Here is a 24,656-nt window from a genome sequence, read left to right on the forward strand (position 1 = left end):
TCAGTGGGAGCTCTCTTGCTGCTGAAATATACCCAAGTTCCTTTTCAATCAAATTATGAGTTTCAATACAGAAATCTTCCCCTCAAACACAGAAGGGAAAAAGGGTGCCGTAGATGAACATGGAACTACAGTATAATTACCACCTTTAGAGAACAGGATTGAGAGATAACTTGTTTATTTTTCCCTTAAAGTACAAAATAATGGATCTCTTACTGTATACTAAAAACCACCAGAGAGATCTTGCCAAGCAAAAAATATGCGACTATAAATGGTTAACCAGTGCATTAAGTGCAAGACGTGTTCTGCTAACAGGTAACCATCAGAAATACAGTGGGTGATTTATTTGGGACACTGCTCAAATTGATGTGTTGGTGTAACCTGCAACAAAAATTTGGATTGATTTTCAAGGGCTTGTGTGTCCACCCAAACTGATGCTTTTGTACATTGAGCCTAAGGATAAGGATTTTTAGGAGTGCGATGACTGACTAAGGTGAAATTCTAACAGCATCTTGGAATTTGGGAGGTATAACACAACTGTAGGGCTCTACTGCCTGATTTTTTGTCTGCTAACTCTGTCACCAACTTCCATATTTGAAAATTGAGATCACCTAGCTCAGGTTACTCAAAAAAGAGGTTTTGTCAGCTGAGTACAAGCATGGTGTTATTCCATGGCACAGGCACCTCAGAGGTGGGAACAGGATGGGAGTCTTTAAAAAACAATAAGCCCTTAGTGAACCAGCTCACTCCAGGTTGCACAAGCTGCCACACTTTCTATATGCTCACTGGATGTTGAAACTGCTGCTCAATGAATCTAAAGGGAAGAGGTCTGTAAACCAGACAAAATATAAAATGTTATTAGTCTGCATGGGATATACACAGAGCTTCACAAAAGTGGCATTGCAACAAAAATCCATGTTACTTGTAACTGATGGGAAGTTGCAGGATTCAACTGGTAAACTTTTGTTCTTTCCAAGTCCTAAAATTTAGTACAGTTTATGATGTCCATTCTGGTCTGTGTGTGTCAACAGCTAATGGAAAGCTTAATGTTCCAGAACTTTTGGTGTGGGGAATTCTGACACAGGAAAAGAAGGGATTGACAAGTGAGTGGCAGGATTTTTTATCTCTTGGCTTTCATTTTTCAGAAAGAACGAGTTCACCTGCAGAGTATTTCCCTCAAAATTTCAAAACTAAAAATACCTTATTACTTGAGATCAAGCATGGAAACACCAAATCCAAAACGGGATTATTTTTTTCTGAAATTTGTGAGCAAGTGACAACTTCTTGCAATTTCAACTACAGCATTTGCCAAGAAGCAAAGCATAATCAGAGGCTTTCAGAGATTCCGCGAAGGAGCTCATTTTTCAGCTACAACAAACTAAAAACATTTGAGGGAGATACTTGTACGTTAGCATACACAGAAATGTAGTCCACTTACCCGAAGAATGTCAGTCTGTGTTCCTAGGCCTTTGGTGCACATCTCCATGACGGAGTAAGAACAGAAGGTGACCCGCACTTTGTACTGACTGACAGCAGACAGCCACAAAGACACATTGCTCTCCAGTTCAAGAGGAGGGACCAAAATAGACTGGTGTCCTGAATATACACTATTCGCCACCCGAGAGAGAGAGAGAGAGAGAAACACACAGATAACATACACTTCAGCTATGCTGAGCAGGCACCACGCCAAAAGGCGGGAAGCATGGAAAGAACAAGATAAAACAGACCAATAGCAGAGCTTAGTACCCAGAATTGCTGTTTAAAACTCAGGCAACCCTCCATAAGAAGCAAGCATCCAGGCATAGCACTGGGGTTTGCAGAGTGACAGCTTGGGTCAGAGCTAAGGGAAATCTGTCCTCTAATATAATGAAGTGATTTTCATTTATACAAGCCAAAGAAAGCGATCCAAAGTGTAAACAGGGATTAAAACTTCCGGGAGAGTTTATGCACCTTCATTAAGTCATACCGAAGGGCTGAGGACAAGTGGACTCTCACTTTGGGCACTTTGTCTGCTCCTGGACCCCTCAAATGCAAGATCCCATATTGTCCCTCACCTATTTTCAAAGGGAGCCCTCCACTACCTTCCCAGGCCCTCCACAGAACCTCCAAGTTAAAGCCACCCACAAGAGTCACCCCGCAATTGGGTGATCAGCCTCAGCGCTCCGCTGTTGTCCACATCCCACCTCTTCCTCAGCAAGAGATCTGCTCTGGGCCCCATCTCACTAGTCTCCATTGCCGGCACAAACCACCTCCCACACTGCTCTCTGGGCAGAGGGAGAGGAGAGATGTAGCAGGTGGTGGAGGCTGTTCTCCCGGAGGAGCCATTGGGCAGTCCATGAAGCAGGAATACAGGGCAGGAGGGGACTCAACCCAGCCTCTCCCTCATGAGTATAAAACACCCACCCTAAAGGTCTCTAAGTCTCAGAAATGAGTCTATTCCCAGATTAAATCCATCAGGGAACTGGCCATTTTCCTCACAGTTAATACCAATGTAAGAGAAAAACAAATCAGTATGTTAAATTTGCCTTCACTGGACGGTTTTATATATACACACAAGCTACATAAAAAAAATTATGTTATACACAATATTTTTCTGATTGTAGGACAAAAGGCAAGAGGATAAAGAAATACTTCAAACTTAACTGAAAAAACAAGAAAGGAAGCCAATAAACACTGCCTGCTAAATGTATTTCAAAATGAGACAACAAATAAGGAGTCGTCCTTTACAGGAGGACTTGAACTTATTTTTATGATGTTGAAAAACTAATGAGAGAAGCAATGCCAGTTTAAACATTTCATTAGACAGCATATGTTAAAAAAAATTGCATTTTGGCAATTAACAAGAAAATTCTCTATGATAGTTTAACAAATAATGGCAGCACATGATGGATCCAGAATGTGAGACAACAGAGAGGTTGAGGAACTCATCAAGATTTTACGACCAGCCTTATTTGTACCCACCATGCATGTACCACATACATTTAATAGATATCCTCTGATTTTCCCTTGACAGAACCCAAGATCTCTATCTGATGAGATACATGGCAGGGTACTAAGAACTGAGGTTATAAAATATGAATACTAGCCTATTACAAAAAGGGTTTTGTTACTACCCACCTACAGAAGATTTTGGTACTACTGTTCCCACATTAGTTACTATTCCTCATAAATACAACTACCTTTCACATATTTGTTAGATAAATGTATACTGTCATTAGAGAATCAGTCTCGCAGAAAATGCACTAAGCAGTTCGTAATGGGTCAACTGGATCTTTGATTGACTGTAGATCCATTCACCTTTCACGTCAATGAAAAGTTTATTGTGTTCTCCCCAGCAGGTGCCTTGGATCTCTCAACTTCTAATGAACAGGGTCTATGTTCATATCAAAGATTTTAATTTAGAATCTGGTTAACAGTTAGCAGATAGGAATGGAAAGCAAGAGAGTTGGAACTAATTCAAACTTTACTTTTTTAATACAGTTTGTTAATTTTGAAATGACAGATGTATGTCTATATGATGTTACATTGGTAAATAGGGTCTGAAATCAATTAGTGTCAAGGAAACAAAGGAACAACTCTTTCAGTGGTGCACTGAAAAACAGGCTCAGAAGAGTATTGTTGGAGTTTTCCAGCTTCTCCAGCGTCTGACCATTCCGTGGGTGACCATGTTCCCTGCCAGACTTGCCCCTTCAAAAACTTTTGGCTTGTCAGTGGCCAATACTACAAATAGGTTTGGGTTTTTAAACAGCCCCTCTGTATTCTGTTTCTGGATCAATTCTGTACTCCAAATAGATACAGTAAAAAACTCTACGATGCTGCATTCAGAGAGACCAACCTAGCACTCTACAGTCAGTAAAGGCAAGGCTTATGTAACATTTGGACAGAAAGCACCTCATATGCAACTCCCCTTCCTTGAAAAAACACACACCAGTAAACAACACAGATTGTCTGATTTTATTTAACTGTATTTTGAAACAATGTTTTTTTCCCCCCTTGCTGAAACTAAGATGTTCTCAAGATTTAAACTGAATTTATTCTCCTTCCCCTACTATTTTTCCCCCATCTAAAATGTAGTGTGTCTGAATTATTGCAATGGTCTCGATTTTTGATCTTTGTTTAAATAAAGATCTTGTATTGCATTTATGTATTTATTCATTAACCATCTAAAAAGTGAAAGCATTCCACAGCAGAGGGCTAATCATACCCAACCAAATACAAAGTAATTAGTTTAACTCAATTAAAATGAATGAGGTAATGAGAGAGGAACAATTGTACAACAGTACTGGATGTGCTGAATTTTAGTGATTTTACTATCTGAGCCAAACACTTCCCCTTGCATTTTAGGGAATGTTAAATTGCTTGCTTCTAATTCCACTGTTGTTATTTATTACTGTATAATGCCAATCTGGTGTTGGGTGCTTTATGTACATGTATCGAGTTAGGGCCCCTGCCTCAAAGAGACACTTTTGGAGAGGTTTATTTGATCTAGATCAGCAGTTTTCAACCCACAGGCCACATGCTGCACAATTAGCACACAGCTGCAGCCTAGCTGTGTGCCAAAGGCCGCTGGGCCACATGGGGTCTGGGTTCCTGGCTGCCTGGCACAATGAGGTCGGGGCCACTGGCCAGCCCTTCAGAGGGTCCAGGGGCTTCCCCACAGGGTCCGGGCTGCTGTGGGGCCGGGCTGCCCTGCCCTGCTGCATGGCCAGGTCCAGGGTCCCTGCCACCTGGCCCCTTGCCCAGGGCCCCACTCCTGGTCCCACTCTGTGGGGGAGTCTCTGGATAGGTGGGGCTGGGCACTGTGGTTCTCAACCTGCAGCCCAGGTAACACGCTGTGGGCTGCATATGATAAACAGGTTGAGGACCACTGATCTAGATGAAACAATACTGAAATCCTCTCTTTCTTGTACTTGAAATCCAAGTAACCTGTATTTACAAACAATATTTCTTCTCCCGTACAAATCAAATATGTTTGGGTCTCGGAAAGTTGCCAGATCACCAGATGTAAAAAGTACCATAATCGTGACTGCAAACAGAGCAGACAGAAAACAGAAAAGCAAGGAAGCCCCAGGTAGGTATAAGGTTTAAATACTGTACCTGCAGAGGCACCATAGTGCAAATCCAAGGCCACAATAAGGGTCAAGGCAGATGGCAATCTGTCGTGAAGGGTACAGTTCACACTGTAGCTTTACAGAGCGACATAAGGCACTTGTAGCTGCATGTGACATCTGGAGAAGGAAAACAGGCTTACTAAAGGCTCATGTACGTCAGGAAATTTTTACACGTTTAAACACACTTTGGAATACTGGAGGAAGAAGCCATGATTTTACAGTCAATGTGAACAAGGGAAGCATGATGTAACCCCTTCAATAAAGGTGCGAGGGCCAGTAATGTACATCTTCAGATAGCCAGGGAGTCCTCCAGCAAAACACCAAAGACCAGAGCTGACATTCCTGAAATGTTTACAGTCCAAAAACACAGAGAATTTTTTTTTTTTAAACCCCTCTTCATGCATCCTAAAGGAACAAAAAGGTACAAGCCCTGTGTTTCCTAAGATATTTTGAGGGTCATCTTTAAGTTATTTGCCTACAGCTGAACAACATTTCTGTGGTAGTTGAGAACAGTACTCTTTACTCCCAGTCATGCCCCTTAACTTCAGGACTATCCCTTCTCTGACCATGTCTACGGTACAAACTTATGTCGATGCAAGTTATGTCAGCATAGAGCCATTGCAGTCAGTACATCACTTGTTTGCATGCACACTTGGCTCCTTGCGTCGGCGCTGCACATATTCAGCAGGAGTCCTTATTTCGATGTACAGCGTGGTGCACCATTGGTAGATTAGCATCCTATCACAGGGTGCCATCCCTGCAATGGAACATGTATCTACACACTTACCTGAGGTTCCTTTCCCTGCCTTGGGCTCATCTGCACTCGACTGGCTGGACTGAAAAAACAGGTCCTGGCTCACTATGCAGCTGGATCCCCCAGTTGCTGGTCCCCCCATCCACCTTCTCCTTCTCCACCTCTTCCTCCTTGCTGTTCATGGCAGGGACCTGTGACTTGGGCTCTTGGAGGCATCCACAGTGGAGTGAATGGGCGAGAGGTCTCCACTGAGTATGGCAAGTGACTCTTCGTAAAAGTGTCAGGTCTGTGGCTCAGCACCAGATCAACTGTTGGCCTCCTTGGCTTCCTGTAGCTCCTTAGCTTTCATGGGGCCCTGCTGCTTGCCTCTGACATGCCCCTTCTCCTGCATCCCCCAAGGAATCTTCTCACAGATGTTGACGTTTTTATGGTTGGTTCGGAACTGTATTTGCAGTGTCTCTTCTCCCCACAGGTCCAGGAGATCCAATATGTCCTTTCTCCAGACAGAAACATGTAGCCAGCAAGGTCAGCTGGGCAGTTGCACTTAACAAAAGGAGAGCTGCTCAGTGTGCAGAAAAAGGAATTTCAGAAGTTGACAGGGCTTTAAGTGGTGGTGATGGCAGGCTTCTGGTCTACGTGACCCCTGGGCAGTGGAGTTCACAATGGTGACCAGAGTGGTCAGCATGGGGCATTGTGGGACAACTGCTGGAGGATTATTAGGGTTGACATAAGTAACAAGTGTCTACTCTTGTACTGAGGTCAATACAGCACATCTACCATGGCTCAATATCGCTTGGGGAAGTGGTGTCACTATGTTGGCATAAGAGAGCTCTTACATCAGTTCGAGACAAAGTTAAGTGTGGACACATGCACGACTAGACTGACGCATGGCAGTTGACAACAACATAACTTTGTAACGTAGACAAGGCCTACACCTCTTTCTTAAGTCTCACCAATTCTCCAGCTATAACCATCATTAACTGAATATTTCTAGACAGCTGTGCCTGACACATCTACATCCGAAATCTCGGCTGCAATGTGAGATTTGAAATATGTTTACATTAAAACATCTCTCTCACCATTTTTAGGCTTCTTCCCAGGTTGAGTTGAATGGAATAGAATATGAAAAGATTGCAGGGAAGAAACTAGTTAAGACAATCATCTCAGTTCAATTAATATACCTTTACTCCTGCTAATATGCCAGTTGTAGACACACTGAAGTCCAAATAGGCCAACATATCCGGGGATGGAGGTCTAAAAATATTAGCCACCTTCTTTTTAGGTATATCATCTATTTAAAATACACAAAAGCAATACAATTGCACATTATTATTTTGGAAAAGGTAGAGCAGTATAACAAATCCTTTAAACGTTGGAATATTAGGTTATTTATGGTTTATGGATTGATATGCAGCCACAATACATGAGACTCAACACCAATCCAGCTAGCCAGCTGCGCTAACAGGATAAATGATTAATGGGTCTCCAAGCTAACTGACATTCTTGCAAAGACACCAGTTATGCTAACAGCTTTAAATCATATTGGAAAAGCCATAATGCATCTTTTCAGCTATCCACACTTCTTTGCATATCGAAATGAAAATCTTACTATATTGGGAGCAAGTAGTTAGACATCTGTACCTGTATCCAAAATGGTGGGCCATGTTTTAATATCTACAGCTGTGGCAGCTTCCTTGGACTTCAGCAGTTTCATTATTCCTTGTGTTGTAAGGATACATGCAGACTTACTGACCTGCACAAAGTACAACATTCAAAAAGTTAACAGAACTGATTAATGGATGTTCTTGTGCTTTAATATCCACCCAAGTCAGTCCAACCTGAAGGTGCTGATTATAAAAAAAGTTGTAAACAAAGAAAAAGAAAATTGTGATAATGGAAAACAAGTTTTAAACTAGTTGAATGACACATGTATTGACTCTGAGTCAGAGGGTCACAGCACTACATTTTTCAGAAATTCGGCTTATTTTATATTCACTGGACCATGACATTTATTGGGCAATTTTTTAATTATTGGATCAATAGTTTTAAACAAAACAGAAGACAAGGAATCTCTCATACCTCTACAATCATCTTGACAGTGGGCAGAGTAGTAGCAAGATTTTGTGGGTGAGGGGGTCGAACTGTTATAGGTATACAGCCCGCATATAAACAGCCATAGAAAGTTGCTATTAGGTCTACTCCTGTTAAGGACAAAAAATAGTTTTAATTTCACAAATCATCATAATCTCTCATACCAATTCCAAAAAAATATCCTCAATACATTTTTAGAATTAAAAGACTATATGCATATATTTGTCATAAAAGGTCCATCTAAACCAGTGCCCTGCCTCTGGAAGTAGCCATTCCAGGGGATGGAGTGGAGGCAGGGGGTGGTTGTTGAGTTTTTGTATTTAAATATTAGAACATTTGTAGTAATTATTTAAGTTCTTCAAATGAGATGATCTGTTGAAATACATTTAGACAAATGTCCAGTTTTGGATGCCACCTTTTAAGAAAAATGTGGACAAACTGGAGAGAATCCAGTGGAAAACAACAAAAATAATCAAAGGTTTAGAAAACCTGCTCTGTGAGGAAAGGTTCAAGAAATGTTTAGTCTTGAGAAAAGACGACTGAGGGGGGACCTAATAACAAAGAGCATGGTGATAATTGCTTTCCATATCCATTGAAGGTAGTACAAGAAGAAATCACCTCAATCTGCAGTAAGGAAGATTTAGGTTAGTTATCAGGAAAAACTTTCTAACCATAAGGGCAGATAAGTACTGGAACAGGTTACCAAGAGAGGATGTGGAACCACTGTCACTGGAGGCTTTTAAGAACAGGTTGGACAAACACCTGTCAGGGATGGTCTAGATACACTTGGTGGACCAGCTGATCTGTTGAGATCCCTTCCAGTCCTACATTTCTCTGATTCTCTGATTAATACATTCCATGAAGTTTGAGATGGTGTGGTAGATTATAAGTAATATATACAGTATTTGTCTTTCATAAATTAACATTATGCAGTGTCTAAACTACCCTTTTTGCAGAGTTTTACGCTCCTGCTACATTTACAAGCACGCATTAGTGACAGAGACCAAACATGAACTCATTCTAGAGGTGGTCACTTCCTGTTAGGACACAGGTGCATTTGTGGTCAGCACTGCCCTCTACTGTACCTATGCTGTGAATGCACACACCATTTTACTCTTTGGAACCGAGAATCTGGTACCTTTCATGTGATCTAAATTCATTCCCTATTCACTTCCCAATGGTATGGTAATGCACAACTGTCCAGATATGTTCCATCTGACCTTCATAGATTTATTTGATAAATTTATCCTGCCAGCTGGAGAATCAGTTTAGCAGAAAAAAGCAGTGAAGATAAGAAGCCTTTCCCTTAATAATTACATGCTGGTCACTCTGAGATGGATTACCAAATTAAATGGCTGTGGGACTGTTCAAGCATCAAGATACTTACCTTCCTTTACCCACAGTTGATGACTTTACAGTATCTGCTGTCTCTACTCCCTTACCTGGAGGATAAACCAGAGCGACATGGTCTCCAACATTCAGTCGTCCCTTCTCCATCAGTGCAGCTGCCACCCTCTCTGCTTTCTTGTGCAGTTGTATACATGATGCCGTGCTAGCTACTGTGCCCTGTATAGTACAAACATGACTTAGGAAAAATTGGCAGGAAATATATTTTGACACTGAGTAAAATAAATAGCTTTAGATCTAACATTTCATTACAATTATGGTTTTAGCATCGTAGTGGATAGAATTAAAGACTTGTTAAAACTACATTTAGAATGGTAGAATTCAGTTAGATTTTTATAATTTTGACAGCTAATACAGATATTTATTTTAAAATTTTATTATCATCAATTTTAATTTTCACAGTTGTGCAAAATTATGGATTAAGCCTTTTTTTCTCTTCTCATTTTTTATAGATTTAATTTTATCGGGGAGTCAGCCAAAGGTGGGAGTGAGGCAGCAATTATTTATAGACAATAGACACTGATTCAAAAAGCTAAAAACTTTATAACCATTGAAACACAAACTGTCAACCAGGTCTCAAAATATCAGCCTTAAATTAAACATTAATAAATTCTCAAGCAGCATTTTTACCTTGCTTACATGTAAATTTCAAGTATCATCGATGGAAATATTTTTTCGTGTGTATAGTGAAATTGGCATTTACTGACATTTACCAGTAAAAATCTAACCCTGCCAAGCCTAACTATATTCAAACACTTCAGCAGCTCAGAAATGGGGCCAATTGCACCAAAAACTCTTAAAATGCTCACAGAACTGGCTGTGCTGTAATTCACATATTTACAGGTCTCCAGCATTATAAACATCAGATAATGAAGATACTTGGTACAAGTTCTAGATTTGCCTTTCCACACAAATTTAATAGCTTAATCTCATCTTTGTTGTTAGAAACCAAGATGATGAAAATGTAACATGCTTTTCTGATTCTGCCAGTAAAACGATTCATTACAGCAGAAAATAAAAGCAGTTAAAACATTCACCTTTCACCTTCGGTGTCTTGTTAAAGCAAGTCTGTACAGGGGCAATACAGAAAATCCTTGACAGCCCTTACAGTGTTACAGTCTAATCTCCTTTCCTTTCACCCACTTCTTGTTCCATCCCCTGCTCCACAACCAATTACCTTATCTTGATGCTGTTTAAAGGCTTGTCACCTTTACAGTTGGACTCTCCCCCACTACTTTAATGGTCTTAGTCAAAGCTTTACTTTATTCTTAATTCAATGCTTACCTCTTACATTTCTGATACCTACATTTGCATTTCCTAATTTAATGCCCTTTGCTTTAAATTTCTCTTCATTGATATTTTTCTGTACCACCCCGTAGACAGTAATACCAGGCACCCACAGGGAGTGCCAGTAAACGTTCCTAGCTAGCAAAGTGGGTAACCAGGAGTCTGGAGGTGCTCTGCTAATGAACATGGCAGTTAACCTGCAGTTAACTTTCAGGTCAGTGAAAAAAAAAATTCATTTCTGGGGTTAACAATTCAGCATGGAGGTTTTCTGAACTGCAGCAGGATACTCTGCAGCCTTGGGGAACATTTCAGAGAAGTGGTTGTCGAAGCCCTGCAGTCCCAACACTGAGAAAATCTGATTTTGGATTAGAACACAGGACAGAATATGCTGATAGAGCATTCATCAGCTCGCCCACAAGGCCCTTACACCACCAACTTTCAGCCTCTCGAAGACTGACTTTTGCCCTGCTGCCTATGGTTAACCTAGATAACTTGTACAAACACGCCTTATTTGCTGCTTCTCTTCTATAAGGCACTTGTTTGTCTGCTCCTAGGCAGTGAACTCCTCGGGGCAGGAGTACTCCTTCCCTGAGTGTCCTGAATATCCAAGCACTCTCACAATCACATAGTAAATCTAACTGAAATGTCTGGGGACAGAGGTATAGTGTGGGGGCTGCCAGGACAGATTTATCATTGCTTGGCTCAAGCTGAAGTGACCATAATGACTCAGGTCTCGTCCTCTGTCACATTTCTGACCGCCATCAGTAGTGACAGAGTCAGTGTAAAAGCACACAGCAGAACTCTGAACAGTAACTGAATTTCTGTCCCTCTGTCACTTCATAGAACTTGCTGCTACAACCACCACCACAAAGACAGCCTCCCTCCCCAACAACCGGTTCTTCAGACACTTGTGCTGGTCATGTGTCCTACACCTCAGCTTGCCTGCACACACATTTTATTTGCCAGCAAGGTGTGGAGAGTCACAAGGTAGCTGACGAGTTCGACACCTCAGATCCACTCTTTCCCAAGAGCGCGTTTGCAAGCAGGCAACCCTGCTGACTGAGGCAGAGCACAGCTAGCTTGCTGTCAGTCACAGCAGCAACAGGCAATCCTTAACCATGTGGACTTTTAGGATATGTCTACACTGCAATTAAAAACCTGTGGCTGGCCTGTGCCAGCTGATGTGGCCTAAGGGGCTGTTTAATTGTGGTGTAGCCATTTGAGCTTGGGCTGGAGCCCAGGGCCCTCTGAGGTGGGAGGGTCCCAGAGCTCAGGCTGCAGTCCAAGCCTGAATGTCTACATTGCAATTAAACAGTCTCTTAGTCTGAGCCAGCTGGCACAGGCCAGCCATGGATGTCTAACCGCAGTGTAGCCAGATCGGGCCCACCTGATGACCCAGAGCTCTAGAACACTGTACATGGACACGTTCCATTGACTGTCAGACTATCCCCAAAAGAGGTAGAGCCCACAGGTACTAGGGGAAGGGTCAGAGGTGCCCCTGAACCCAAGAAAGCAGGAACAGAGACCTCCAACGTGTGCCCTGGATCCATGACCATCTTTCTTTTTCCTCCTCTGTCACAGCTCTGCCTTCTCATACCCTTCTACTCAAAGGGCAACGAGAGTGAAACCACAAATGCCAGGCATGGTGTAGACATCAAATCTGAGGGAACTGGACACGCAGATGCTGCAGCTCTCTGAAACTAGACAGGATGTAGACTAGTGTTCTAGGGAGGGAGCAGACAGCAAGCACAGTATGAAAAAGCTAAAATACTGACCATGTGCATTCATTAATGTGTGCTGAAAACTGGAGGAGTCTCCCCAACATCAATAAAGTTTGCAGCATTTTAGGCTGTAACGTGAGTCTGCCACTTCGCTTCTTCAAACCCAAATAATTTTATTCATTACTTGATCTGAAAATGAGACTAAGTGCATCTCACCTTGGAATTCAGCAACAGAAAGAGAGGGTGATCTGGGGTTGTCTGGACTCGCCACTGAAGAACATCCGCTAAGTACAGGAACTGAAACAGAAAGAAGACAGGACAGAGAACATTCAAACTCCCTTGAAACATACCATGCTCAGCTTCAGTAGGGCACTATAACAACTGCTACCCTTGGATGCATTCAAAAAGGCTCAAGGCTACCTTTCTTGCCTGGTCATTATCCTCCAGCTGGGTAACATCTCTCCCTGAGGCTTGTGCAATTCTTTTTCCAGCAACAAGGTTGCCCACTATCATAGAAGCAGGACCAACATCTGGGTGAGCAAAATGAAGATAACTCAGTTTAACAAAGCCAATCATAATTAAACAACAACGAATAATTAAGCATGCATATTACCATAAATAACGAATGTAATGTAATGTTAAAAAAATAAAAAAGGAAGATGAAAAGCTGAAACCAAACATCAGATCTGACAGAACAAACATAACCTGGTAACACAGACTTTAACATGTTCAGTTACCAAGACAGCAACATTTAGAGACAAACATGAAGGCTGAGCTACACATTCTGCTTTAGTTACCTGGCTGTTTTTGTCGAGGTTTAGGCAAGTTGGTAACACAGGTATGAGGACACATCAAAACATTGCAAGGGTGCAGAGCACCCTCTAGAAAGCGCTGTTTCGTTTCTGAAATATGAATTCCTCCAAGTGGTGCCTTCGGCAAGGTGTTCGCAGGAACCAAAGCAAGACAATACACACCCACTTGGTGAATGCTGTCAATTGCCTTGAGGGGGCAAAAAAAAGAATTAATTATGTACAGTGACATGGCACTTAGCTGGAACAAGAATTCTAAAGTAATTTATATCATCACAAATTTTACTTGCACCATAATTTGCAAATAAAGGGTCCAATTCTGCACTCATTGAATTCACAGAAGTTGTGCCATGACTTCAATGGGAGCAGGAGCAGATCCATATTTCTGCTTGTGCAGTCAAGCCCAACACTGATGAGGGTAGTTACTAAAATGTGGGTGATAAGTGCGGAAAGGTCGTGAAGGCCAAAACTGTGTCACAGTGTACTTAGCGTGTCTGGTGCAACCACAAAGACACAGTAAATGTGAACCACAGGAAGATATAGCGGGGAAACATTTAGCTGCTTAACACTCACTATGTGCTTCAGCTTGGGAACCACACAGAACAACAGAAATGGGTCATACTTGTGTTTCTATGAATGACATCCTTACCATTACCAAGTAAAATGGTAATGAAAGACTTAAAATCCTATGAATTTATAGAGACCATTGTCTCTTTATTCCTACATAGCTTTCCTCTTGGCTTGAGGCATCTCTCTTTATATTGTTCTCTTCAGTCCTACCCTCCCTCACACTTCATTTTCTGATTCCTCGGCCATACCTGCTCTTTCAGTTATTGCACCCTGCCGCCTCCTTAGAAGTGACTGGCTACTTCAGAAATACCTGACTACTACTGGACAAAGTGACCAAAAGTAGCTGTTCAATTTAGGGGCATACGGGAGACATGGAGCACTCCCATATCACATATGCTACTAACAAACATTCTAAAATAGAAGTCTTTTGATATTTTATATAAGTTCTACAATAAGTTATTTCAGAGTCAAACAGACCAAAGGACATTGGCAAAAATAAAGACTAATGAATTACAAATTGAACTCTGTTTTTCAGAACTTGAAAATTCCAAACAAAATGAACTGCAGAAATCTGATTTTGCTCTTTAAAAAAATTCCATTAGTTAACATCCTAGAAACGCAGTGAGCTTATTAGAGGTTTCTTTGGCCAGTTTGAAGGTAAGGTTGTTTATATAGAAAATAGAAGCTCTGATATTCTCATTTGATACATTAGCCTTATTCACCTGAAAAAAGAGAAAGGACAGATCTGACTACCTGTAGAACCCTGCTCATCCACTGAAAACTATCCTCCTCTGATGCATCAGGGCGCTGCTCTGCCACAAGCACTATTCGATCATCATGCAAAACGGTCACAGAAAACACTGCTATCCTAGAACACAAAGGACAGAAGAATGCTAGGACTAGAAAAGATGCAACGTATAATGAACATAGCGTGGTTTATTACAATATGGATGGCTGTAACTGCTGTGGAACTGTTTTCACAGACACAAACATTATTTATGCCAGATCATCACAAAATCACTCACAACTTGAGGACAAGAGGAAGTTTATTTTAATTTTCTTTTCTCAGATTTGAGAGAATTTGCACTTCACTACTATAGTTCACGTTATTACAAGCAGGGTTCAACACATACCGGAGCTGTGCAAACTTTCACTATATAACTTTGTCATGCACATTGACTCTAACCTACATCTAACTACTGAGTCTCTCACCAAAGGAGGTGGACAACTCTGCCAGATTAAAAGGTGGCATGTCTAGCTGTATATCTGGACTGATAGCTAGAAACCTGCTTCCTTTGTGGGCCAAACTGGCTTTGAACCCAGGTCGGCAGTGGGGAAAAGGCTAGCAATACCTTGACAAGCTGGGAGCCAATTTTTGAAAATGATACTTGAATTGATGGAAGTGACACATTTATGAGGAAACAATACACTTTTGTTGTAGGTTCAACAAGTAACTCAATAGCAGTTCCTCATGCCATACTGCCACAGCTGCAATCCCAGGAGACATCTGAGCTGAATGCCCCTCTACGTAAGAGCGAGAAGTTGGGCACTGTAGTATTATTTTTGAGGATCCTTCAGAGACCCCAAACAGTCAGCTTGTTCTTCTCAGGGCATGTTGCCAGATGCATCTATTAGCATGAGAAGCTGCGGGAGGGAGCTGCTGGTAGGGTTAGATCTGTTAGGGGGAAGGGAACTTGTGTTCTGGGTTTTTTAGGGGTCTCAGTTCTGCAGGCTCTTGGGGTGAAGCTGCTGCTTAATTTTATTTGTCTTGTGTTAGGGGGTCTAGAGCTCTGGATAGGCATCCACATTTATTTTTTTAGAAATCAAAATAAAACAAATATACAGATGATGCAAAACTGAACAAAGTAGTACTGTAAAGTTTTAAGCAGAAACTTAAACACAGAAAGAAGAGGTCACTAAGACTACTGATTTCACCAGGTCAAGGCAATTTAAACAATTTAGAATCAGTTTACATAAATTAGGTTTCATGCTGTATGCTAGCAGGGGAAGCCACACTTTCATATTCATACTCACAGGGTGGCATCTTGCCCCCAAAGCAAAGTTCAGTGCAGAACTTTCCCCAACCCGGAAAGCACTCTGAAATGCTGGATGAGCAGAGGATAAATACACAAGAATACAATGTTAGGGAATAAGTTCCTCTCTCAAAATATTCACCTTCCTCTGTAGACAAACTTCATTGGTTCTACTGCCAGTGCTGTGGCCACTACATCATCAGCGTTGTGTTTGCGAATGTTCACCACCATCAGGCCATCCAGTTTTCCCACCACGAACACCAAACTGTCCTGAAAAAACAACAGGCTAAAAAACAGAAAAGCCACACAAAATGCAAACTCAAGACTCCCAGCAATACAAGATCATTAACCCTAGGGATAAAAGAGTGACATTATATAGACTTATATGAGGAAAACAGACTCTCTCGATACAGAATCCTGTTGAATGCAGCTGTGCTCACACAGAAGGAGGTGGTTAGTTGCCAAAGCCAGCTACTCGATCCAAGATGTGCCCTTGCTCTATCAAATGAGTTCAGGCACATGATCCTGTCATTTGGCTTTGAAAACAGGAAAACTAGGAACCCATGATCCAACAGCTGGAGAAGATATCTGGAGGATACTCCCCTTGGGAGAGCAATACTAACCTGACATTCCAGCCTTAGTTTCATTTGATCTGCAGATTGTCGCACAAGATTATATTTCAGTATTCCTGTTCTAAATCCTCCTATCTACCTCCTACTGTGTATTCTGTTAATTCAAGAGTGGATTTACTTCATGGGCATTTGGAACAGTTTTGTCCATTCATACTTACGGGTCCAATAAACCCAACCAATCCTGTTCTTGTGAAGGGTTGATCTGAAACAGGCACCCCTGCTGCTGTCACTGGAATGGTCTGATAGAAGACAGAAGATAAAGTTCAGATACACACCACAGGTACTTCACTGTTTAACTGGTACTGTGAAGCTAAAACACATTCCCCTTCTGTGTCAGTGAAAATCTTTTTGATTAAACAAAGAATGAACTAGAGAGCGAGAGAGCATTTAGTGTCCTCCTGGCTGATGTGGTTGTAACTCGTGCGGTGAGGTAGGCAAGTACCATCCCTATTACAGAGAGGGAGAACAGGCACAACACAAGCTGAGTGACTTGCCCAAGGTCACACAGCAAGTCCGTGACAGAGCCGGAACAAAACCCCAAACTGAGAACCAGAGCTTGTGCTTTAACCAGTTTAGTTTCACTAATAACCCCTCTTGTGTTGCCTCTGCTGGTTTCCTTACTGTTTCTGAGGACTACCCCACCTGGCCTGCCTGCCTCCTCACTGCTATGTGGCTGGACGTCCTGATGTTGGAAACCCTCAGCGAGAACGCCCTCCAGAAACATAAGCTGGTTCAGGTATTGGGAGCTGGGAGGCTGGCTAGAAGATCTTTCCAGCAGTGAGGAAGATGGTCAGGAATCCTTGTATTCAAGAGTCCTGACGCATCGTTTCTGAAACAGAAAACCCTCCCTGATCCCATGATGGCATTTCCATCGATCATCTTATATTGGTGTCTGCAACAGCAGTGTCTGAGTGCCTCCCAAAAGTAAGAGGACAACAATGGTCACTTCCTTCTTTTTGTTTTTTGCTTTTTTGGGAATAGGCTTGTATATGTGAAAAAATTAGATTCAGATACTGCAGCAGAAAAGCTTGGGAAAGTGGTGGGTTTTGCGTTTCGCAACAAATGCAGTGAGGCTGACTGTTGTTCTTATTTCCTCCTCTATTCAAACGGCCTCCAAGCCCTAAGGAACACAGTTTCGTGTACTATCCAGTTGCAGATTATTCAGTGTTCTAACGATTACAGCAAGTAATCAAAATCTACTTTTATATAAAAACCATGTGTATGATTTTCAATACACTAGGCACACTTACTTAAGCAATGTGGCAATATCTGAACAATACTGAGATGCATGTAGGATATTATGATGTGGTATCAGAGATCTATGCGAATAATCACCTGACTTTACGCAATAATATCCTTGAAATGACTTAATGTAACTTTACAAGCTAATGCTGTGTTGACACAGAGGTGAGGTGATCATACATTGATTATGTACAGGATGCTAATATGAGCATGATATATAAAAAAAGATGATTGACTGCTAATGCTATTTCATAATTTGGTTAAAGGAAAAACAAGTTTTAGTTCTGATGCGTTACTGGAGTGGATGAAGAGAGGTGTATTTTGCCATGGCTTTTATTTAAGTAACTAAAACAGATGCTGTTGCAATGAACATGAGCGTACCTGTTGTGATACCAGTCCAGAAAGGGTTACACAACTAGTAGGTTAACTGACTCAGATTCACTCTTTAGAGACATAGTAGTAGATACTGTTTGTGTTTTGTGTGTGTCTACATATATGTTGTTAGAGGCTGACACTGTAAAAGGCGGTTACTCAACTTTGTAACTGTTGTTCTTCGAGATGTGTTGCTCATATCCATTCCAGTTAGGTGCGCGCGCACCGCATGCACGTTTGTCAGAAGACTTTTTACCCTAGCAACACTCGGTGGGTCAGCCGGGCACCCCCTGGAGTGGCGCCGCTATGGCACCGGATATATACGCCTGCCGACCCAGCCACCTCTCAGTTCCGTCTTGCCGGCTACTCCGACAGTTGGGAAGGAGGGTGGGTTTGGAATGGATATGAGCAACACATCTCGAAGAACTACAGTTACAAAGGTGACTAACCGTCTTTTCTTTGAGTGATTGTTCATATCCATTCCAGTTAGGTGATTCCCAAGCCTTACCTAGGCAGTGGGGTCGGAGTGAAATGTGGCAGAGTGCAGAACTGCTGAGCCAAAGGCTGCATCATCTCTAGATTGTTGGACCAGAGCATAGTGCGAAGCAAAGGTGTGGACCGAGGACCAGGTAGCTGTGCAACATATTTCCTGGATTGGTACATGGGCCAGGAAGGCGGCTGATGAAGCCCGAGCCCTGGTAGAATGTGCAGTGAGATGGCCTGAAGGAACATGTGCCAAGTCATAGCACATGTGGATGCATGCCGTCACCCAAGAGGAGATCCTCTGGGATGAGACAGGTAGGCCCTTCATCCGGTCAGCCGCTGCAACAAAGAGTTGGGGAGGATTTACGGAAGGGCTTCGTCCGATCGATATAAAAAGCGAGCGCCCTATGGATATCTAAGCAGTGTAACTGCTGTTCCCATCGGGATGACTGAGGCTTCGGGAAGAAGACCGGAAGGAAGATGTCCTGACTGGTATGGAAGGCCGACACCACTTTAGGGAGGAACACCGGATGTGGTCGCAACTGTACCTTATCCTTGTGAAAGACAGTATATGGTGGGTACACCGTAAGTGCTCGAAGCTTGGAAACTCATCTGGCCGATGTAATGGCTATGAGGAAAACTGTTTTCCAGGACAGGTATAGCAGCGAGCAAGTTGCCAATGGCTCGAATGTTGGAAGCATAAGCCTGCTGAGGACTAGGTTGAGGTCCCAGGTAGGGGCAGGGTGGCATACTTGGGGGTAGAGGCGCTCCAGGCCCATAAGAAATCTAGTAACTATAGGGTGAGAAAACAGAGTGGCCACTCTCTCCTGGATGGATTATGGAGATGGCTGCCAAGTGCACCCTCAAAGAAGATACCACCAGACCCTGCTGCTTAAGCGACCAGAGGCAGTCCAAGATGGTGGGGATCGAGACCTCAGAGGGAGTAGCATTCTGCGTTTCACACCAGCAGGAGAAACATTTCCACTTGGCCAGATATGTTGACCGAGTGGAAGGCTTTCTGCTACTCAGGAGTAAATGTTGTACCGGAGCAGAACAGCGTAACTCCGACCTGTTTAGCCATGCAGTAGCCACGCCGTGAGGTGAAGCGCCTGCAGGTCCAGGTGGCGGAGACTGCCGTGGTCCTGCATTATGAGGTCTGGGTGGAGTGGCAGGGTAATTGGGCTGGCTATGGACAGGTTGAGCAGTGTGGTATACCAGTGCTGTCTGGGCCACGCTGGCACGACTATGATTAGGTGTGCTCTGTCCCTGCGGAGTTTTATTAGGACCCTGTGAACCAGCGGGAATGGTGGGAAAGCATAGAGCAGTCGGTGCTTCCACGATATTAGGAATGCGTCCGAGATCAATCCCGGTAAAAGACCCTGGAAGGAGCAGAACGTTTGGCATTTCCTGTTCGTGCGACAGGTGAATAGGTCTATGTGGGGAAAACCCCACTTCTGGAAGACCGAATGAATAATGTCTGGCCTTATCGAACATTCGTGACACAGGAAGGATCTGCTCAGTTGATCCTGCCAGAGTGTTCCGAACCCCTGGGAGAAAGGACGCTACCAGGTCTATCGAGTGGGCTATGCAGAAGTCCCAGAGTCAGATGATCTCCTGATAGAGGGGGGAAGATCGAGTCCCTCCCTGTTTGTTTATATAGTACATGGCCATTGTGTTGTCTGTAAACACTGAGACACAACGGCCGTGTAGATGCTGCTGGAATGTCTGGCACGCCAGGTGGATCGCTCTCAGCTCTCAGACATTTATGTGAAGTGCCAGTTCCTGCAATGACCAGAGGCCCTGAGTACGACTGTGTCTGAGGTGAGCCCCCCATCCAAGAGATGGCGCGTCTGTCGTCAGGGACAGTGAGGGTTGGGGCGGATGGAACGGTAGCCCTGCACATACCAGGGAGGGGGTTACCCGCCAGTCAAGGGAGCGTAGGGTGCTCGGGGGAATGGTGACTATTGTGTCTATTGGGTCCCTGTCCGGACGGTATACCGAACTGAGCCATGTTTGGAGAGGTCGAAGGCGAAGCCTGGTATATTTGGTCACATATGTGCAGGCAGCCATGTGACCTAGGAGACCGAGACAGGTGTGAGCCGAGGTCGTGAGGAAGTTCTGTAGACCTCGGATGATTGTTGCCATTGCCTGGAACCGCGGCTGAGGTAAGTAAGCCTTGGCTAGATTGGAGCCCATGGTAGCTCCTATGAAGTCCAGCCTTTGTGTGGGGACCAGTGTGGATTTCTCCGCATTGAGCATCAGGCCTGAGCATCAGGCCTGTGAATAGGTCTGTGATAATGCCTACACGTTGTGTGACTTGTGTCTCGGAGGTCCCTGTGATGAGCTAGTCGTCCAGATACGGGAATACGCGTATCCAACGTCGGCGGAGGTGTGGTGCGACTATGGCCATACACTTTGTAAATACCCTTGGGGCTGTGGAGAGGCCAAAGGGAAGGACCATAAACTGGAAGTGCTGACGGTTGGCTACAAAGCGAAGAAACCTCCTGTGCGATGTAAAAATACGCGCCCTTCATATCAAGGGCAGCATATCAGTCTCCAGGATCCAAGGACGGGATAATGGTTCCAGGGAGACCATGCGGAACTTCAACTTTATCATGAACTTGTTGAGGCCTCGCAGGTCTAGGATAGGCCTGAGGCCTCTTTTTGACTTGGGGATCAGAAAGTAACGGGAGTAAAACTCTTTGCCCTTTTTGTCTTTTGGTATCTCCTCTATCGCTCCTATGGCGAGGAGTGTCTGCACCTCTTGTAGGAGGAATTGCCCGTGAGAGGGGTCTCTGAAGAGGGACTGGGTTGGAGGGTGGGAAGGCGGGGTTGAAACAAACTGGAGGTGGTATCCTTGTTTCATCGTGTGTAGGACCCAGAGGTCTGAGGTCAATTGGGACCACGCCAGGAGGAAGTAGGAGAGGTGGTTGGAGAAGGGAGGAAAAGGATCCTGGCCTGAAACTGGTACTCTGTCCTCGGGCGTACCTTCAAAAGGCGGACTTTGGTCCTGCTGGTGGTTTTGAGGGACCGTGGTTTTGGACCCCTTCGGGTCCTGACTGGCGTCTACGCCCACCCCGCCCGCGCCATCTGCCAAAGTCTTGCCTGTGTCTGGGTACAAAGTACAGGCGGTGAGTCTGGGGATGGAAAGGTCTGCGTTGGATCACAGATGTATGCATGCTCAAAGAATGCATGATGACTATTGTCTTTCAAGCTTTGTAGCCTGGGGTCAGTCTTCTCCGAGAGCAGACCCTTATCATCAAAGGGTAAGTCCTGGATGGTATATTGTAGCTCTGGTGGGAGGTGGGAAACCTGTAGCCATGAGATGTGTCTCATGGCGATACCGGAGGCCAGAGTTCTGGCTGCCGAGTCGGCCGCATCTAGTGAAGCCTGGAGGGAGGTTCTGGCCACCTTTCTCCCTTCCTCCAAGAAAGCAGCGAATTCCTGGCGGGAGGCTGCGGGGAGTAGTTCTGTGAATCTACCCACCTCCGCCCAGGTACTGTAGTTATATCGGCTCAGTAGAGCCTACTGATTTGCCACCCGGAGCTGTAGGGCGCCTGCCGAATACACTTTGCGGCCGAGTAGGTCCATTCGCCTAGCCTCCTTTGACTTTGGGGCTGGCGCCTGTTGGCCATGGCGCTCCCTCTCGTTGATTGATTGGACGACTAGTGAGCGGGTAGATATACAGATACTCGTACCCCCGAGCGGGTACCATGTATTTACGCTCGACCCTCTTTGCCGTAGGGGGGATGGAGGTTGGGGACTCCCATAAGGTGTCGGTATTGGCTTGGATGGTCCTGATGAAGGGCAAAGCCACTCTAGTGGGGGTATCTGCCAACAGTATGCTCACTACAGGGTCCTCGACCTCCAGGACCTCCTCCACTTGGAGGTTCATGTTGAGTGCTATCCTCCTGAGGAGGTCCTGATGGGCTCTTAGGTCTATTGGAGGCAGCCCCAAGGAGGAAATTCCTGCCACTGCCTCATCTGGAGAGGAAGAAGAGGAAATGCTGAGGACGAGCGGGTACTGTACGGCCTCTTGCTCTTGTGCCGGTTCCTGCTCCAGCAGTACCAGGAAACCGGTGGGTGGACTAGCGCTTCTTCCGTCCCAGGTGGAGGACGGCGGCTAACTGTGGCCTCTGGTGCTCGATGCTCTGATGAAGCAGAGTGGGCTGGAACTAACTGTGCACCTTGGGCCTGGTGGTACGCCCAAGGTGTCCAAAAGGACCACTGGTGAGGTCCTGGGTCCTGAGACTGGGCTTCTTGGAAAACTCCAGCGGGCACATCTGAATCGCGGTCTTGGGCATAGTAGCTGCCCGCATGGGACGACACTGAAGTGTGTCTGGATGGCCATGGAGGAGCGGAGAAGCCTTGGGCAGATGTTCCAATGGACCTTGCTCCACTACGTATCAGGGATCGGTGCCTGGAAGCATATCGGTGCCGGGAGCGAGATCGGGACCTGCAACCAGATCGGTGCCGGGAGATCGACTGAGATCTCGAATCCCGGCGTCGTGAATGACTTCGGGAAGAACGATGCCAGGAGCGGTGCTGAGATCTGGAGCGGTGCCGTGAGTAGTGAGCCAGTGAACAGGATACTGACCGGTGCCGCGAGTCTGACCGGTACCGTGGAGCGGAATGGTGCCGGGACTGCGAGCGGCATCGGGAGCGCCATCTGGACCTGGAGCATCTGCAGGACCGTGATCGTGAGAGGTGCCGGTCCGCTGTGCCGACAGAGGGTGGTCTAATCAAGGTCAGTTTGCCTATGGATTCTATTACCTGCACCGGTGATGCCGGGGGTAGAGGCAGTACCGAGTCTCTCAAGGCGATCAGGTCCCTCGCCGCTGAGAACGTCTCCAGCGTGGACGGTATGGTGAACTCTACTGGGGCATGCGCCGGGGAGCTAACAGGTGCCGGACTCGACAGCCCTCGTGGGACCAGAATCAACGGTGCCGATTTAGTCAGTGCCGTGATGGGTGTCGGCGCCGGGCGATCCAACTTAGGCGCACTCTCTGGCTGCGGTGCGGGTGCCACTGAAGCAGCAGGAGTCTTGGCCTTCCTCAACCTCGGAGAGAGGGAGCGGCGTGGAGCTGACTTCAGTGCCAGTGACGCCCGGTGCAGAGAGGCTGTGGCCGTACCAGTGCGGTCCAGTGCTGAGGAAGTGCTTCTGCTCACCGACTGACCAGCGCTCGGTGCCGAGGGTGGAGGGGTGAGAGCCGCCTCCATGAGGAGCTGTTTAAGTCTGATGTCCCGCTCCTTTTTTGTTCGCAGCTTGAAAACCTTGCAAATGGGGAACTTAGCTGTCAAGTGTGATTCCCCAAGGAACTTCAAAAAGGAGTCGCGTGGATCTCCTGTCGGCATCGGACTGTGGCAGGCTGAGCACGGTTTGAAACCTGGTGAGCCGGGCATGGGCCCCGGCACCAGGTGCGGGGAAGGGGCTAATCCCCGAAGCCCTCTAACCATTACTAAACTAACTATGCTATTAAAGAAGTAACGTAAGCATAACTATATATATAAAAGGATTATAACTATATACACAATAACGAACGAGAAACTACGAGTAGCTAGGGAAGTGGAGGTCAGCTAAGCCGTGCTCCACTGTTCCAACAACCGACACGGGCGGCAAGAAAGAACTGAGAGGTGGCTGGGGTATATATCCGGTGCCATAGCGGCGCCACTCCCAGGGGCGCCCAGCCGACCCACCGAGTGTTGCTAGGGTAAAAAGTCTTCCGACGAACGTGCACGCGGCACACGCACACCTAACTGGAATGGATATGAGCAATCACTCGAAGAACCTAATGGTTCTCGTCTGTTATTCTATTCTGTTAATGCAGAGATCAAAAGGAGATGTTGCATTTAAATGAACTGTGAATGTAGTGATATCATTGTCTTCATTTCTCTTTGAAATATATATTAAACTACCTGTAAATGGTGGTAAATAAGCAATTACCTTATGTTAAACCATGTAGCTAATTACCAGTGTTGCTTAGGAAATGGGAGGTTACCTCAAAGACACTATTCTTTACCCAAGGAACACCTGCTATCAAAAGACTGACAATAGCCTGCCGGGGATCTATAAAAACTCTTGGGCCCTGATCCTTTCATCTCAGATCTGCTTAAGCTTCATCAGGGGAAGTCTGAGTTGCAAGACTA

The 24,656-nt window shown here is 44.9% G+C and overlaps 1 protein-coding gene across 1 annotated transcript in view; it reads right to left on the reverse strand.

Moving 5' to 3' along the window:
* DIP2A (disco interacting protein 2 homolog A) overlaps positions 1-24,656 on the reverse strand; it is a 120,296-nt gene that overhangs the window by 23,085 nt on the left and 72,555 nt on the right. Inside the window, exons 18-29 of the mRNA XM_032787695.2 lie at positions 16,571-16,651; positions 15,923-16,050; positions 14,501-14,615; positions 13,166-13,367; positions 12,789-12,898; positions 12,585-12,665; positions 9,396-9,519; positions 7,942-8,063; positions 7,504-7,615; positions 7,044-7,153; positions 5,095-5,225; positions 1,436-1,604 (exon numbers count right to left, since the gene is read on the reverse strand). Of these exons, the coding sequence (XP_032643586.1) occupies positions 1,436-1,604; positions 5,095-5,225; positions 7,044-7,153; positions 7,504-7,615; positions 7,942-8,063; positions 9,396-9,519; positions 12,585-12,665; positions 12,789-12,898; positions 13,166-13,367; positions 14,501-14,615; positions 15,923-16,050; positions 16,571-16,651 (1,485 nt within the window). The remainder of the gene's footprint in view (positions 1-1,435; positions 1,605-5,094; positions 5,226-7,043; positions 7,154-7,503; positions 7,616-7,941; positions 8,064-9,395; positions 9,520-12,584; positions 12,666-12,788; positions 12,899-13,165; positions 13,368-14,500; positions 14,616-15,922; positions 16,051-16,570; positions 16,652-24,656) is intronic.

Source organism: Chelonoidis abingdonii, chromosome 10 (assembly GCF_003597395.2).
Source record: "Chelonoidis abingdonii isolate Lonesome George chromosome 10, CheloAbing_2.0, whole genome shotgun sequence".
Classification (NCBI taxonomy): domain Eukaryota; kingdom Metazoa; phylum Chordata; order Testudines; family Testudinidae; genus Chelonoidis; species Chelonoidis abingdonii.